This window comes from Schistocerca cancellata, chromosome 7 (assembly GCF_023864275.1).
Source record: "Schistocerca cancellata isolate TAMUIC-IGC-003103 chromosome 7, iqSchCanc2.1, whole genome shotgun sequence".
Taxonomy (NCBI): domain Eukaryota; kingdom Metazoa; phylum Arthropoda; class Insecta; order Orthoptera; family Acrididae; genus Schistocerca; species Schistocerca cancellata.
The window spans coordinates 478,907,309-478,925,469 of record NC_064632.1 but is presented as its reverse complement, the minus strand read 5'-3'; the positions used below and the strand labels follow the sequence as shown (position 1 = coordinate 478,925,469).

General features: G+C 43.8%; 1 protein-coding gene across 3 annotated transcripts in view; it reads right to left on the bottom strand.

Annotated features, from left to right (window-relative positions):
* LOC126092354 (galectin-4-like) overlaps positions 1 to 18,161 on the bottom strand; it is a 266,360-nt gene that overhangs the window by 86,638 nt on the left and 161,561 nt on the right. The window contains exon 1 of one of the 3 annotated variants that reach the window (XM_049907895.1): positions 3,835 to 3,855. The exons of the other annotated variants lie outside the window; for them this stretch is intronic. Coding sequence (XP_049763852.1) covers positions 3,835 to 3,840 — 6 coding nt within the window. The 5' untranslated portion in view covers positions 3,841 to 3,855. Of the gene's footprint in view, positions 1 to 3,834; positions 3,856 to 18,161 lie in introns of those variants that run through there. 3 annotated transcript variants of the gene reach the window in all.

The following is an 18,161-nucleotide window of genomic DNA, read 5'->3' as shown; positions in this document are numbered from 1 at the left end:
GCAAGCTCTGAAAAGAGCACTAGAATACGCCTTTTCATCAAATGGATGTGCGTAGAAACATGCACTACATGAACGCTGACGGCTGCGGCGTGCACACTGTGACCCGGAAGTTGCACGTGTGCAGGAGCACCGCACGCGTCCAGAATTTCTAGCCGGCCCTGGTCAAAGATAGGAAAATTCCTTGAAGGTAAATACGATCAATTTATTTCGCAGTCTCTGTCCAGCTGAGCTTATGTTCTTTATATAATGATCATTATGCCAGCTAAACGATACACACTTTTCCATTTCTCCACGACCATATCATCCTTGAAGCACTTCGAACCCCAAGCAATACGAGGAACAACTGCCCTCTTTTGTCTCCCCAGTAACATTTGACAAGATCCTAGTGCATCTTCAGGTCATTACCCTTCTCCAGCGCAGCCACTAAAATTGAAGCAGTCAACGAGTGTACTCTGTTTCAGTCTGGCATGTCAAGATGGAGATATGTACCAGTAACAATTACTGTTTTATTTCAGTCTAGCGTCACATTTGTGTTTACAATGATTACCGGTTTCGGTCCATTTTATAACGTCCTCAGGTGTCTTAGTTGCAGAGCAAGCGGTCGATTACGTGTACTGTTCTCGGGCACAGTAAAGAATGACTGCATTTTATAATAGCAGTGAACATCAAATACTAGGGTCGCACATTAGAGAAAATTTTTATCAGGCGGAAGGTTCAGGGAGCTGCTAAAATACATCTTGATAGAGTGTCTGCCAACGTTTTATATCAAATTACAAACGGTGATTCATTTTTCCTCTACGAGTTCTAAGTTCTAAGGCCTCCGATATTTTTTCCTCCGGACTGGAAAGAGATAGAAACATGCGCATTGTTTTAAAATGAGGCCACGTTCATTGTCAATACGTCCCAGAGATGGCAGCACCGTACGGCAGATGGAATTTTACTGCCAGCAGCGAGAATGAGAACTGTTTTAAATACTTAAAATGGCGACGTTTTCCTCACTTGAACAGCGTGCAATCATTCGTTTTCTGAATTTGCGTGGTGTGAAACCAATTGAAATCCATCGACAGTTGAAGGAGACATGTGGTGATGGAGTTATGGATGTGTCGAAAGTGCGTTCGTGGGTGTGACAGTTTAATGAAGGCAGAACATCGTGTGACAACAAACCGAAACAACCTTGGGCTCGCACAAGCCGGTCTGACGACATGATCGAGAAAGTGGAGAGAATTGTTTTGGGGGATCGCCGAATGACTGTTGAACAGATCGCCTCCAGAGTTGGCATTTCTGTGGGTTCTGTGCACACAATCCTGCATGACGACCTGAAAATGCGAAAAGTGTTATCCAGGTGGGTGCCACGAATGCTGACTGACCACCACAAGGCTGCCCGTGTGGCATGTTGCCAAGCAATATTGACGGGCAACGACAGCATGAATGGGACTTTCTTTTCGTCGGTTGTGACAATGGATGAGACGTGGATGCCATTTTTCAATCCAGAAACAAAGCGCCAGTCAGCTCAATGGAAGCACACAGATTCACCGCCACCAAAAAAATTTCGGGTAACCGCCAGTGCTGAAAAAAATGTTGGTGTCCATGTTCTGGGACAGCGAGGGCGTAATCCTTACCCATTGCATTCCAAAGGGCACTACGGTAACAGGTGCATCCTACGAAAATGTTTTGAAGAACAAATTCCTTCCTGCACTGCAACAAAAACGTCCGGGAAGGGCTGCACGTGTGCTGTTTCACCAAGGCAACGCACCCGCACATCGAGCTAACGTTACGCAACAGTTTCTTCGTGATAACAACTTCGAAGTGATTCCTGATGCTCCCTACTCACCTGACCTGGCTCCTAGTGACTTTTGGCTTTTTCAACAATGAAAGACACTTTCCGTGGCCGCACATTCACCAGCCGTGCTGCTATTGCCTCAGCGATTTTCCAGTGGTCAAAACAGACTCCTAAAGAAGCCTTCGCCGCTGCCATAGAATCATGGCGTCAGCGTTGTGAAAAATGTGTACGTCTGCAGGGCGATTACGTCGAGATGTAACGCCAGTTTCATCGATTTCGGGTGAGTAGTTAATTAGAAGAAAAATCGGAGGCCTTAGAACTTGAATGCACCTCGTAGAATGGGATCACTCAGCGCGTTGCGATGGTTGATGTTAATTGTAGCAATAAAATAATTACGAAGAGAAGGTAATCTAAAATCGATGTTACTTTAAGATTGTGTCGTAAATTTAGTACAATGATTGTGATGTTGTTTCTTTTGTTGACATTAATACGCATAAAGGATGTTGTTCTGAAAAGTAAATGTTTGAGGTGCTGTACAGTGAGAAAAGAATACCTCCTGCGGTGTGCCGATGAGAGGTACCATTCTTACGGCCTTTCAAGTTGTTTGCTCAAACTCTTCGTTACTCTGGGTGACTTCTAAACGAACAGAACGTAGAACTGCACATTTACACACGTGTCCGACACTTACCCCCTCTGTAGCATTCTATTAAAAAAATAAAAATAAATATACACAACAGTAAATTGGTGCAATACCGTGGTCTTGATTCCACCATTTTTTAAATTTCGTTTTTAACGACTCGTTGATCTAGAGCAAATAAGAACTCGTGTTTGCATCGAAGAAGATCTAAGCTCTCGTATTTCTATGGACGTTTCCCGAAATTGCAAGGAAAATGAGGGCACGCATCATAGAATTCCAGCCATATGGCTTCCCCGATTTCGAACTCCACCTGATGTCTGCCAAGTAAGAAGAACAGCGTGACAAGACTTCCGTAAGTAAAAAATATGATTTAGTGGTCTCACAGTAGAGACAATAGTGGAATACGAGATTTCTAAGAGAATGAAGGTAAGCGAAGTCCAAGACAATGTCAACGAAGAAGTTATTGAGGGCGGGTCATAAGCAAGGATAAGACAAGTCTGGTGAAAGAAATCGGTACCTGTTTTGTTAATGAACCACAGCAGTAATCGCCTAAAGTGGGTTGCGGAAACTAAAGACAGTGTATATTAGGAAGGTCGGATGGAGATTTGGACTCCTGGCATATGCATCATGAACTACTATTAAACTAACATTGGTTGCTACAGACTGTCAGATATACGATAGACGCGTGGATTGAGGATGCGTAAAATCGTTCAATACGCAGGATAATGCTTGACTGTGATGCGATCCACTTGTAGCATTCGCTGCACGAATGTAGTATGCTCTCTGTTGGAAATGTTTCGTCTGGCGAAAGAGCGCGCCACGAGAAAAGGTATTAATAGCTGCCGCACCGTCGGGAGGAAGTGTCCGTCTGCTACAGGAAAACATAACTAATGCTACCCAGGACTTGTTGACTGTGTCGCTTCAGTGTTGCGTCAGGATAGAGTGATAACTGATGCATGGGGGCTTAGTTAAATAAAAATAATGCAAATTTTTTTTAGTGCTGTTAGTCCGATTACGCAAGTCTCGTAAACGGCTGGCCCTGACTAGTTTTAGTACGCAATCTGACTGCTTAGAATGACAACAAAGAATGTAAGAAAATTTTCGTTAACACAGTTAATTAATTAAGTCCCCAGCAACTATAAAATCTACGAAGCCAACATAGCACAAGTGTAGCTGTTCTGTGTGTGGAAGTATGACTCAACGTACACATCTGGCACGGTTCTTCTTCAACAAGACAAGAAATTTTAAATACCATTTATACTGATGTGATAAAAGAAAATTAGAAATACTATAATTGTGCAAGAAAACCAAAATTACACTCTAATACAAGAACACACGCCAGATGCTTTGTTGACTGAACCTGTACTGACATACTTTTCAGGACACTCCAATAATAGAACAACATAATACTTATTACCTTCATATATATTGACGAAAAGCACTCAGATCATTACAATATCTCCATTGGAATAACATCTGCTCTCTCTCCCATCAAATAACTGCATAAAACATGGGACAACACTCTCCACTACCACATCTCACTCTGACTTCACAAGCAGTGTCCACCACAACAACTCGGCAAGCACTGCTTGCCGCTACGTCTCAATAATCACTGCCAGTGGAGGCGGCGGAACAATACTCTCCGGCGCGATTTTTGGCGCTGTGGCTCAGTGTAGCCACCTTTCACTGAGCGCCTGCCAAGTCCCGAACCCTATAAATAAGTCTCCGACTTCTGCTCGGGGCTTCGAGAGAGCTGACTCATTCTGATTGCTTATCAAGCCCAATTGCAGTTGCACAGTCACACATGGTCCTGTCCGCTAACGTTACACAGCAGGCTGAAATAGTCGTCCGACGACTCTGGGGGCAGTTCGTGTTTTTGAGATCCAAGATTTATGTAGGAATCAAGCAAATATCAAACAGCAATCCTGTGAAATTCTGCACGCTCTGATTGTCCGTAAGGTCTAAAAGACACCAGATAACAGCGTCCAGGTTTATACTGTGTTTTTTGACTTTCGGAAAGTGACAGTTTTGTACAGTGTCCCAGAAGGAACGGTCGATATTCGGGGATGTGACAGTAACGATCATTCGAAGCAAAAAAGTCCAATGAAAGTGTGCCTAAACGCATACCTTAAGAACTGTGAGCTCTTGTTCATTTTCGCTACTGCGACACACATCTGTTGTACTGAACAAGTACTCATAGCTATACTAGACAATTTGTTTTCTCAAAATTTGGAGCACTGAAGGTGTGCAATTTACAAGCAGCGTGTACTATACATTTTTTCTACGACTGATGTTTCCTCACATATTCGTGAATGTCTATACGTGAGTGGTGTTTGTACAGTCGGACATGTGCGACAGATGGTTCAAATGGCTCTGAGCACTATGGGACTCAACTGCTGTGGTCATAAGTCCCCTAGAGCTTAGAACTACTTAAACCTAACTAACCTAAGGACATCACACACATCCATGCCCGAGGCAGGATTCGAAACTGCGACCGTAGCGATCGTGCGGTTCCAGACTGTAGCGCCTTCAACCGCTCGGCCACTCCGGCCGGCCATGTGCGACAGAAAAGACACCACTCACGTATACATTGATCAGCCAGAACATTACGACCATCTACCCAACAACCAGCATGTCTACCTCTGGCACGGATAACAGCGGCGACGCGTCGTCGCATGGAAGCAACCAGGCCTTGGTAGGTTGCTGCAGGGAGTTGGCACGACATCTGCGCACGCACACACACACACACACACACACACACACACACACACACACACACACACACACCGTCACCTTATTTCCGTAAATTCCGGGAAGTGGGGCGATGAGCTCTGACGCCGTGTTGAATCACATCCCGCATGTGTTCGATCGGGTTCAGATCTGGCAGGTTGGGGGGCCAGCGCATCAATTGGAACGCGCCACTGTGTTCCTCGAACCATTCCATCACACTCCTGGCCTTACGACATGGCGCATTACGTTGTTGAAAAATGTCACTGTCGTCGGGTAACATGATCATCATGAAGGGCTGTACGACGTCTGCAACCAATGTACGATACTCCTTGGCCATCTGGTGCTTTGCACAAGTTCCACTGGACCCATGGATGCGGACATGAATGTTCAAAAATGGCTCTGAGCGCTATGGGACTAAACATCTGTGGTCATCAGTCCCCTAGAACTTAGAACTACTTAAACCTAACTGACCTAAGGACATCACACACATCCATGCCCGAGGCAGGATTCGAACCTGCGACCGTAGCAGTCGCGCGGTTCCGGACTGAACGCCTAGAACCGCTAGACCACCGCGGCCGGCGACATGAATGTTCCCCAGAGCAGACTGCAGCCGCTGCCTTCTTGTCTCCGTCCTGTAGGAAAGTTGTCAATGAGCTGTTCCCCTGGAAGACGACATATTCGCGCCTTCTCATCGGCATGATGATGAAGGTATAGGAATTCATCAGACCATGTAATGCTCTGCCACTGCGCCAACGTCCAGTGCAGATGGTCACGTGCCCATTTCAGTCGTAGTTGTAGATGTCGATGTCGTCGTGTTAAGAGTGGCGCATGCATGGGTCATCGGCTGCAGAGGCCCATCGTTATGAGTGTTCGGTACACTGTATGTTCAGACACACTTGCACTCTGTCCAGAATTAAACTCTGATGTTAGTTCAGCCACAGTTCGCCGCCTGTCCTGTTTTACCAGTCTACCCAGCCTACGACGTCCGACATCTGTAATGAGGAGTCGCCGCCCAACCCCTCGAAGACTGGACGTGGTTTCACCTTGGTTTCGCCACGCGTTGAAAACACTCACCACTGCACTCCTCGACACCCGACATGCCGTGCAGTTTCAGAAATGCTCGTGCCGAGCCTCCGAGCCGTCACAATTTTCCCCCGGTCAGACTCAGATACATCGCACGCATTTCCCATTCTACCCACGGATAGCACGCTCATTGATACTATATACCCTGTCCGTGTGTCTGATTAGCAGTCATTCCCCGTCAGGTGACGCTGCTATCACCTGGACGGGTTTATATCAATAGTAGCTCCGTGATGATAATGTTGGGACTGATCAGTGTATACATTTCTGTAACAGCGCGATGGGTCCTTGACGTTTAGCTTCGAAAATATCTAAAAATACTACGCCGTTTTTTAATGACGGAGAAAAACGTTAGATGCCACGGTAGCTTCTGGTGTACCACGAACGAGTGTTTTGGGACAGTCACTTCTTATAGTGTAATAATATTTGTTGAAGCTAAAAGGCGATATTCGCGGACGTATATAGGGAAATTACATCGCCCGAAAACTGTAGCCAAATCCAGGAAGACCTCCAGAAAAATCATTTTCGGTGCAGAGATGGGCCGCAGCCCCTCACCGTAAAGAAACTCACATAAACAGGTAGAAATACTTAGCATTGTATGACCAAACCACTGACGTCAATTCCTGGAAACACTAACGTGACTTTCTAGAGATACGTGCCCAGAAGGATTTAAGAGGGAAAACGAGATAAAACTAGTTTCAGGACAGACGGATTTCAGTAAGTATGTTACGAAAGTAACTTCTTTTCTCAACTGATCAGCATGGATCAGGAAAACCCAACCGTGTGACACGCTTTGATCATACACGATATGTTACAAAAAGTAGCTGAACGTGAACAGTTATAGAGGCTGTCCATAAAGCAATGTTGTAACTTCAGCGGCATAATTAGCCTACACCACCTTATTTTAGATTATTTACAACAAATCATGCATTAAATTGAAGGAAAACTGATCTAGTTTTTGTTGCAAATGTTCTGTATGTGCACCTTTAGTAATACGGTACACAACCAACATGAAAACCAATTCTTCCCACTGAAGCACTGATTAATGGAAGCAAAAGCCTCTTCAGTTTTGTGTCTCAACTCCAGCCAATCAAAATGTTCAAATGTGTGTGATATCTTACGGGACTTAACTGCTAAGGTCATCAGTCCCTAAGCTTACGCACTATGTAACCTAAATTATCCTAAGGACAAACACACACAACCATGCCCGAGGGAGGACTCGAACCTCCGCCGGGACCAGCCGTCCAGCCAATCACTAGGTAGTGGCAGAATACAGACAGGATCTTTTTTAAAGTCACACAGGAAAAAACAGCATGGCGTCAGATAAGGTGAACTTGGAGGCCAGCGGGAAAGAACTCTGTCGTACTTGGCATCACGACCAAACCATCGCTCAGGGATCTCAACGTTCAACCACACTCTTATAAAGAGATGCCAATTGGGAGCAGCTCGATTTTGCTGCCAAATGAAGTTTTCAGGCTCACCTTCTAATTGGAGACAGAGTTATTCTTCCAATATATATCAATCAGCCACCCCTGTTTCGGTAGCTTCAGCCAAAAAACTGGTCTGCACATTTTACGTCTGGACACAGCACAGAAAACGTTTGATTTTGGGGAATCTGTTTGAAGTTTACTGGGATATTCTGACCCCATAGGATAAGTCCGGTAAAGTTGGGCCAGTAGGTGAGAGGCCAGGCGGCGTATTTCACAAATGCGACGCTGGAGAGCAGCTCCAGCTACTTGCAAGAAAGCTATTTTGTGTACAAATGTGTTGCAGGAATGCTGCTATCATTTTCGTGTTAGTTGTGGAGAAGAATGGCATTCTCTGTTCTGATAAGCAGGAGAGTGTTATCGTGTATTTACCTACTTTTAGTATACGGCTTAGTTTGCACAATATTGATGCAGGTTTCTCCGAGAGCTTGACAAATGTGTAGGCATAAAACTAGCCACAAATGGCCACCGATTTTGCTGCCTACAGACAAAGTCGGGGTGGTACATCTCTCCTAGACATTCGGGACAGATGGACCGGTCTTATTTGCGAGAGAGGAACCATTTGTATTAATCTGAGAGAGGTGAGCGCAATGGGAGAGAGAAACCACTTGTTTTAATGTGAGAGATATGGAGCACAAATTTAGCTTCAAGGCATGTGTAATAATCCCACTAAAGAGGATCGTACCTCAGACTATGCTTATTTGTCGGAAGATGTCTGTGTCAACAAATGGAAGAGCAGAATCTTGTACCAACAGTTCAAAGCTCATCAAAAGACCTACTGATCCCAAGCACACCAACAAGATAATCTGCATAAGCCAAATTCCTTCACTGGTACAGCTTCGGACTCCACTCCTACTAAACCTAAAATCTTCAAGATTACCACTTCATCACAACTGACTACGCCTAAGCCATCACAGATAAAACTTTCGGAAGAAATATTACCAGTTCCTTCTACTGATAAAGCCGTGAATTTTAAGAGGAATGCGGCATCTGCATCCAAAGGCCTAAACTCTGCTGCAAATATCGGAACTGTAAAGAAAAGGAGGAATAAGAAAAGAAACAGAAAAAGAAACAAAAAGATCACCAGAAAAGTGAAGAGAAAAGCGGACTGAAGAAGCTCAATAAGAAAAATACAGCAAATGGCTCACCGTGTTCATCAGTTGCAGACACCGTAAAAGATTACGAAAACAACGTTGTGAAGGAAATGAGGATGAATGTGGTGAAATCTGTTACGAAACGAATACAAATTTCGATTGGATTCACTGTGTTGCCTGTTCACGATGGTCAAGATCTGGTAGCAACTAATACGTGTAATTGCTGTGATGAGAGAAAGACAGGCTGATGCTTCAACAAAACCAACAAATCATTAGAAAAGTCAAGGTTCAGTCACGATTCATAATAATTTGATAAAATTATTTTGGACTAAAATATTTAATAGCATAAGTCTGTATTAATCACAACATTTTATAAACAAAAATATGAAATTTTAACTGACTCTTCTTCGTGTATAGTCATCGTGTATACCTCTCCCGGTAGGCTGGTCCATCTCTCACATACACCTGACGGTCAGATGGGGCATTCATAAACATTTTTATTTTATCATGTATCTTGTATTTTAAGTGGCAGCGCCTCAATAACACACAGCACCCAAGTTTATGTGGCACACTATACAAATTTGCTCCTAGAACTCAAAAAAGTTGAAAAATACACAAAGTTTATGCCGAAGAAAAAACTTAGTCCAACTCTCCCAGACTTACCCTATACGAACGTAGTGGGTATTTCCCTTCCCATTTCGATGAAAAGTTGTCTCACCGAACAACACACTATCAAGAAAGTCATCTTCCCGCTGCAACACATCAACTGCAAAGCCGTAACATACACCACAGTGATCTGACTTTAAAGCATGTACCATTTGTAATCCGTATGGACGTTTTCTTCCAACCCTCCGCATTGTTGGCTTTAGCAATTGAAGTACAAGACTTGCTTTCCGAGCAGACTTCTGAGGACTATGAAGGTATGAGATCTGACGCGGTCAACATCCTCTTCACACACTTTTGGTCTTCCCGTGTTTCTCCCTTTACACGCACAGATCCGGTCATTTCGAACTGACTATACCATCCACGGATGTTTTTCCCACATAGAGGATCAAAACTGAACTTTAAACGAAACTCAGCACACTGACCTGAAATCACAGGTTCACTCTAGGCAAACTTTAGAACACAAACGCTTTACGCTCAGGAGTGTACGAGGTGCATTCAAGTTCTAAGGCCTCCGACTTTTTTTCTCCGGACTGGAAAGAGATAGAAACATGCGCATTGTTTTAAAATGAGGCCGCATTCATTGTCAATACGTCCCAGAGATGGCAGCACCGTACGGCAGATGGAATTTTACCGCCAGCAGCGAGAATGAGAACTGTTTTAAATACTTAAAATGGCGACGTTTTCCTTACTTGAACAGCGTGCAATCATTCGTTTTCTGAATTTGCGTGGTGTGAAACCAATTGAAATTCATCGACAGTTGAAGGAGACATGTGGTGTAGGAGTTATGGATGTGTCGAAAGTGCGTTCGTGGGTGCGACAGTTTAATGAAGGCAGAACATCGTGTGACAACAAACCGAAACAACCTCTGGCTCGCACAAGCCGGTCTGACGACATGATCGAGAATGTGGAGAGAATTGTTTTGTGGGATCACCGAATGACTGTTGAACAGATCGCCCCCAGAGTTGGCATTTCTGTGGGTTCTGTGCACACAATCCTGCATGACGACCTGAAAATGCGAAGTGTCATCCAGGTGGGTGCCACGAATGCTGACGGACGATCACATGGCTGCCAATGTGGCATGTTGCCAAGCAATGTTGACGCGCAACGACAGCATGAATGGGACTTTCTTTTCGTCGGTTGTGACAATGGACGAGACGTGGATTCCATTTTTCAATCCAGATACAAAGTGCCAGTCAAATCAATGGAAGCACACAGATTCACCGCCACCAAAAAAATTTCGGGTAACCGCCAGTGCTGAAAAAATGACGGTGTCCATGTTCTGGGACAGCGAGGGCGTAATCCTTACCCATTGCGTTCCAAGGGGCACTACGGTAACAGGTGCATCCTACGAAAATGTTTTGAAGAACAAATTCCTTCCTGCACTGCAACAAAAACGTCCGGGAAGGGCTGCGCGTGTGCTGTTTCACCAAGACAACGCACCCGCACATCGAGCTAACGTTACGCAACAGTTTCTTCGTGATAACAACTTTGAAGTGATTCCTCATGCTCCCTACTCATCTGACCTGGCTCCTAGTGACTTTTGGTTTTTTCCAACAATGAAAGACACTCTCCGTGGCCGCACATTCACCAGCCGTGCTGCTATTGCCTCAGCGATTTTCCAGTGGTCAAAACAGACTCCTAAAGAAGCCTTCGCCGCTGCCATGGAATCATGGCGTCAACGTTGTGAAAAATGTGTACATCTGCAGGGCGATTACGTCGAGATGTAACGCCAGTTTCATCGATTTCGGGTGAGTAGTTAATTAGAAAAAAGATCGGAGGCCTTAGAACTTGAATGCACCTCGTATGTGGAGCTGCAACGGGGAAACAACAAAGAGCGTTCGCACATGCGCTTACCTAAACTGTTTCAGTTACTCTTTAACTGTTATTCTGAACAAACACTCTACAACGCTCACAGATGACACTATGAACTTTTATAACTGGGATATTCTTTTATGGACACACTGAACTCTCTTCCTATATTTCCGGTCCTGAAAGTCTTCAACACGGTACTACATCGTTGCCTACTCACAAACATACGATCTTACTAGTATTTTTGCAAATTTGTGACTGGCTCGATGAATATTTGACTGATACGAGCCAATACGTTATACTGGATGGTGAATATTCAAGAGAAAGGAAAAAAAAAAAACCATCTGGTGTGCACCAGTAAACTGTAACAGACCCCTAATAAATATTTAAAAAACTTATCAGTAGTAGTAGTATAAGGTTGTTCATCGACGATGCTGTTGTTTACGGCAAAGTATCGTCGTGGCTCATCGCAAGGAAATGCAGAAAGACTTTGACAAAATTTTCCCTTGGCTTAATGAAAGGCAGCTCTCTCTACATGGGGATAAATGCACGATAATGCCTGTAACACAGAACCCCACAGTATTAGGATAGAAATTTAGTAGTGAGCATCTGGACCACGTCATAACGAATGAATATTAGGAGTAATAAATAAAGAAATATCGTGTGATTAGGGCCTCCCGTCGGGTAGACCGTTCGCCGGGTGCAGGTCTTTCGGTTTGACGCCACTTCGGCGACTTGCGCGTCGATAGGGATGAAATGATGATGATTAGGACAACACAACACCCAGTCCTTGAGCGGAGAAAATCTATGACCCAGCGGGGAATCGAACCCGGGCCCTTTAGATTGACGTGCTGTCGCGCTGACCACTTTTTTTTAGTTTTTTGTTTTGTTTTCTTTATTGTCTCATTTTGTTAGTTTTTGTTCGTTGCATCTGTTCGGGGCGGACGTCGCAAGTACCCGTTTCAGTTCGTCGTTGATCCATTAACTCAGTTTTTTTTATTACAGAGGGCAGCTAACCCTCTGACCAAACACGCTGAGTTACCGTGCCGGCACCACGCAGCTACCGGGGTCGGACATTAGGCGTAATGTAAATAAGACGTATGAACTGGAATGACAGCGTAAACTCAGCGTTATGGAAGAAAAATGTAAAGCTTAATTTCTTTGTTGGCGGGGTTTTGGGGAAATCCAGTGCATGTGTGAATGAAATCTCATACAAGACATGGAATGAAGTCAGAGGTGCGCTGCTAAGATCGTAACAGGACGGTGTACTCATTATGATGATAGTGTAGCGGAAATGTTCGAAAAACCTAAGCGGGAAACCTTGGAAAAAGGACGAGGCTTTTCTCGCGAAACTAACTCAAGACACATTGTGCAACAGGAAGTAACCGAATGAGACAGAGCAGTTTTTAAGTCACTAATCTCGTATTCACGGTTGGACTGTCCGGTCATCCTGGTTTACCTAAATCACTACGGTAAATCCCGGGATAGTTCCTTAATCAAGGCTACGGACAACCACTTGTCCTATCCTCATATACCACCTGTACTATACTCATGAAATAAATATATATAGTATGTGTTGTGTATTTTAACCTATTGGTTTGTACACTATTACCGTCACAATTCCTGTACCATGTGAGATGATCTTTGGTTGAATAAAAAAATGAAATGAAAACCTGTGGGGTAAATTTTGAGAAAATTTATCCCAGGAATACGATGCACCAATTCTACTACCACCGTCGTATATTTTGCGCCGGGACCATGAGAATAAAATGAGACGAGGCCGTATACAGAGATATACTGTATACGCTACCACTTTTCCTCATTCAATATGCTAATGGAACAAGATAGAAAATCGCTAATATGGTATGAAGTATCTCCCACGATGCACTGTACAGTGGTTTACAGATTATTTATGTAGATGTAGAAGGAAATTAATTCATACACGTAAGCAGTAGCTTACGGAACGCTCTTTCGACCGGTTCGTAAGTATTTATAGTCAATATGGGACCCTTAACAAGTTAGAGAGAGAGAGAGAGAGAGAGAGAGAGAGAGAGAGAGAGAGAGAGAGAGAGAGAGAGAGAGGGGGGGGGGGGGGGATATGATACAAGAGTGGTGCCTTTCGTCAGGAAGGCGAAGGGAATTTACTGTTCGAATACGAGAAAATGTTTCCAAGAAGAATCAACCAGCGTATCACTTCCTCTCGCACACATCTTGAGAAATTACGACACTAAAATCAGAGGAATCCGACGTCATAAAGATGTTTACTGAAATCGGTTTTTCCACGTTTTGTTAGCTGCACACCTTAAGATCGATTCTGAAGCTTACGAGAGACCAGCCACCAATCGGATTTTTGTATATTTTTATATTTATTGTATGTGAAGTTCAGAACCGAAAAACCATTCGACCAAAGACGGCCTATCTCAAAAATTCTAAAGGAAAACGACTATGAAGTTTTCCGAACGTCTTTAATACTCTAGAGTCAGGTCGTTTTTACAAAAAGCTGCGAGGCTCTGTGATAGAATGCACGATGCCGCATGACTGACCCAAGTTCGATTCCCGGCCACAGCGAATTTTCAAACGAAGGTGAGTGTTGTACAAGGATTTCCGTGAAGAGCAAAATACATACAGATGAAAAATTAGTTTGACGTGTTTTCAACTAAACCATCTTTATTAATAATTTTTTATAAAAGACTCGTCATTAAGAATTTATATTTGCTATGAAAATTAGATGTGCGTGTGTTCGTGAGATACGTTATTAGAAATAAGGAAACTTGCCTGTTTCATAAAAATGACATTTATATATGTGTTGATTAGCATATACTTGATGAAAAACGAAAAAAATAACTACGTAAATGAGACTCGAACCAGTGATCCACCTATTACCAGTCTCAAACACTACGGATTTGTTTCCAATCTTTACGTATTTTACACTTCACAGAAGTTCTGGTAGACATGCTTTGGCAACTGATTTTTGAATTCTGAACTTCTTGTACCAGTACCATAAACAAAAATTATAATTTATAATTCCAAGTAAGCTTCTGAGTTTGGTTGCTTTTATTTTACAACAGGTCTATTTCAACTGAATTGCCATCATCAAATTATTGTAAGTGGCACAGGAGAAATATATATATATATATATATATATATATATATATATATATATATATATATATATTTTACAAAAAGCCGCCTGCCGTATGGTGTCATTGATAGATGTAGCTGTGCACTGTAATTGGTTCGATTAAATAATTTTCTTCTCTGTTGCAACGAACTGTTTAACAGTTCACACACGTTTTATTTCGTCTTCGGATCACACTGGTCATCGTGTACGTAACATATGTAAACGTTCAAAACGAAAAGGTCAGATTTTAGTTTGCTAAAATCATCCCGTTCATTTTAAGTAGTGTCCTGTTACTGTACCGAGCTTCTAATGCATAGCTTTATTCTACCTCCGACCAAACCTCTGACCTCATGACTTCTCCAATATGCTACCCACACCAAACCTTGCTGCCCAACATGCACCAGGTCTGTCTTATCTCCCCCAGTCTTCGGTCGAATGGTGTAACATGTGGGCAATATGAGTTAATCTACAGACGATATGAGGCATCATATCTGGCTACATCACTAAGTGATTTGTCCGCCCCCGGTAGCTGAGTGGTCAGCGCGACAGAATATGAATCCTAAGGGCCCGGGTTCGATTCCCGGCTGGGTCGGAGACTTCTCCGCTCAGGGACTGCGTGTTGTGATGTCCTTTCATCATCATTTCATTCCCATCGACGCGCAAGTCGCCGAAGTGGCGTCAAATCGAAAGACTTGCACCAGGCAAACGGTCTACCCTACGGGAGGCCTTACCCACACAACATTTTTTACTAAATGATTTCATCGTTCTGATTTTAAATTTCCTATCTTCACCGATCTCTTTCTTCTCACAAGCACAGTCAAGTAGCGCCGCCAGTGTTGGATCTCTCCATAGCAAAACCTGCGGGTTCCTGAGCGTGCAGTCTCGATAGCTAACTAATAGTAACCTACACCTCCTTACCACCGAACAGAAACTGTCAAGGAATCTCGTACTGAGCCTTAGAAGGCTGTTACTGTTTACAGTCGATATAAACGATCTAGTGTATAACGTCGGAAGCTCCATGAGGCTGTTCACAGGCGATACTGATGTCTAGAGAAAGGATACAGTGTCAGAAGATTGTAGAGAAATTAAGGAGGGTCTACGGACTGGTTGGTTGGTGCAGGGTCTGGAAGTTGACACTGAACGTGAATAATTTAACGTATTGCGCAGAACTATCCCAAGTGGTCCATTATTGTTCTTTTACGCGAGTAGCGGAAACTCACTGGAAACAGTAATAACCGTGAAATACCTAGCAATAACAGCCTGTAGCGTCCTAAAATAGAATGAGCGCATAAAAACAATTGCAGGGAAAGCTCGTAACACGATGAGAGTCATTGGAAGACTCTTAAGGAAATTTAATTTATCCACGAAAGAAGGGGCTTGAAAACGCTTCTACAACACATTCTTGAGTATTGCTCGTGAGTCTGTGGCCCATTCGAAGCTGGATTAATGTGAGAAACGAAGATTCAACGAAGAGCGTCACGAGATCGTTTAGTAAACGCGAGTGTGTTACTGACACGCTCAACTCCTTTGGCAGACGCTACAATAGAAGCGTTGTCAATCGCAGAGGTTTATCTTTGAAATTCCGAGAGGTTACGTTCCAAAAAGAATCGGGCATCATATCTCTTCGCCACACGTCTTTTGGAGCAAAGAACAGTAGACGGAAGTAGCCCCGAAAGTACCCTCCGCCACACACTGCAAAGTATTAATGCAGCTGTAGAAATCCTGGCCTTCGGCGACTGCCATCATGCTACTTTCTCCCTACATAAACTTCACCCAATTCCCCCACACTGTTCTCTTACTGGAAAAAACTTCGAACCCATTACAGTAACCGGAGAAATCAATACTAGCTCTGAACTACCTATTCACTCATACTGCCCCACTAAATCCATACACACTTCTTCGATGCACCTCCGTGCCTCACTCTTCCACCAACTCTTTATTCCCCGCCGCTCCTCCTACTAGCCGTAGCTAGCAGTACACCAAACTACCCTCGTACTATCATTTCGTTTCACTTTCCTTCACCTACTTCTCGTATTAACCCATATCCATAGTCCTAATTTACTCCCCTACTCTGCCGCACCCTGCCCCGAAAAAGTGATGATGATGATGATCTCCCATACTCCGAGAAGCGTAGGGGACGATGCGGGAGACCCTCACCGCCGTACTAGGCGTAATGGGGATGAATGGCCCCGAAAGTACCCTCCGCCACACACTGTAAAGTATTAACGCAGCTGTAGAAACCCTTGCCTTCGGCGACTGCTATCTTGCTACTTTCTTCCTACATAAACTTTACCCAATTCCCCCACGCTGTTCTCTTACTGGAAAAACTTCGAGTTTAAGACGACAACAACAACACCCAGTCATCTCGAGACAAGAAAAATCCTTGCCCCCGCCGGGAATCGAACCCGGGATCGCGTGCGCGGGAAGCGAGAACGCTACCGCAAGACCACGAGCTGCGAACCGAAATCAGTAATTACTGCTATAACTTCAGTGGTTATCATCAATTACCACCGACGTACAGCTTTTAGAAACACAATTATAACTCCATTTGTTTTTTGTTTTGCAACGACTGGAAGTAACACTGGCGGGAAAAAATCGCAACACTAAGAAGCAATTGTGCGAAATAAAAGAAAGCTCGCCGGCTTGTTTCTACATCTGAAAGATGTTGTCTACTCCAACTTCGCGCCAGTCGCATGTGTGTGGCGCTAGTAGCGCCACTATGAGGTCGCAGATCAGATTTGCTTTAAATACACGCTGGGACTATTGTGAACATTAGTTACCTTTGAAACTGGACACGGTGAACTGATGTTAGTCAAGAATGCTTTTAAGACGACAAAGACTCCTTTATCAACAAGTCTTTGAATTTGAACGAGGTCGTGTAATAGGGCAACGAGCTATTCCTTTTGTGACATTGCAGAAAAACTTGACAGGAATGTAGCCACTCTACGTGATTACTGGCAGCGGGCATCACGAGCATGAACGGCCGCAATAAGACCAAGCTCCAAACGGCCAAGTATCCCTAACGAGGGAGAAGACAATTGTGTTCGGCGTATGGATCCGGCGCATCGTACTGCATCTACAGCAGAAATTTGAGCAGCAGTTGGTGACACAGTGACACAGCAGGCGGCGCGGTTCTTTCCGTCCCTTTACGACGAACCTGCACCTACCTGTGAACATTGTCTCAGCAGATCATCAGTAGGAAAGCCGAGTGAAACCTACTGTCCTTCGACGTGAACCAGGCTGCAATTTAAGTCACTAATCTACGTTTCGGGAGAAACACGAAATGAAAGTTTAGAAATTCTGTCCTCAATTAATATATTCTGAAACTTAGGTGAACAAGTATCACTGCAAAGCCCGTGCTAGTCTTAACACAGTCACTCACAATCCCTTTCACTCACGTTAGCAAGTATGTGGGGTTGCATTTCCCGAAAATGTAATAGCTACAAAAATGCTGATTGTTTTTGATTGATAATGCTCGCCAAATATCAAGTCTGTCGGTACCAAATGCAGTCACAGTTTTTAGCCACCGACCTGCTCAATACGCCACGTGGAATATATGTCTTTTCTCGTCACAAAATTCACTTAAAAATTCCGAAATTTCTACACACACATCGGAATAATTATGCCGTCACTTTCCAACTCTTTTGATGTATGAAACACTGCTAGATCCGGCAACTTATCATTTCCAGCTACTACTACACACGTCCGAACTGTTTCATGGCTAGGCTTCGACTCTTCTCTAGAATACTCTCAGTCT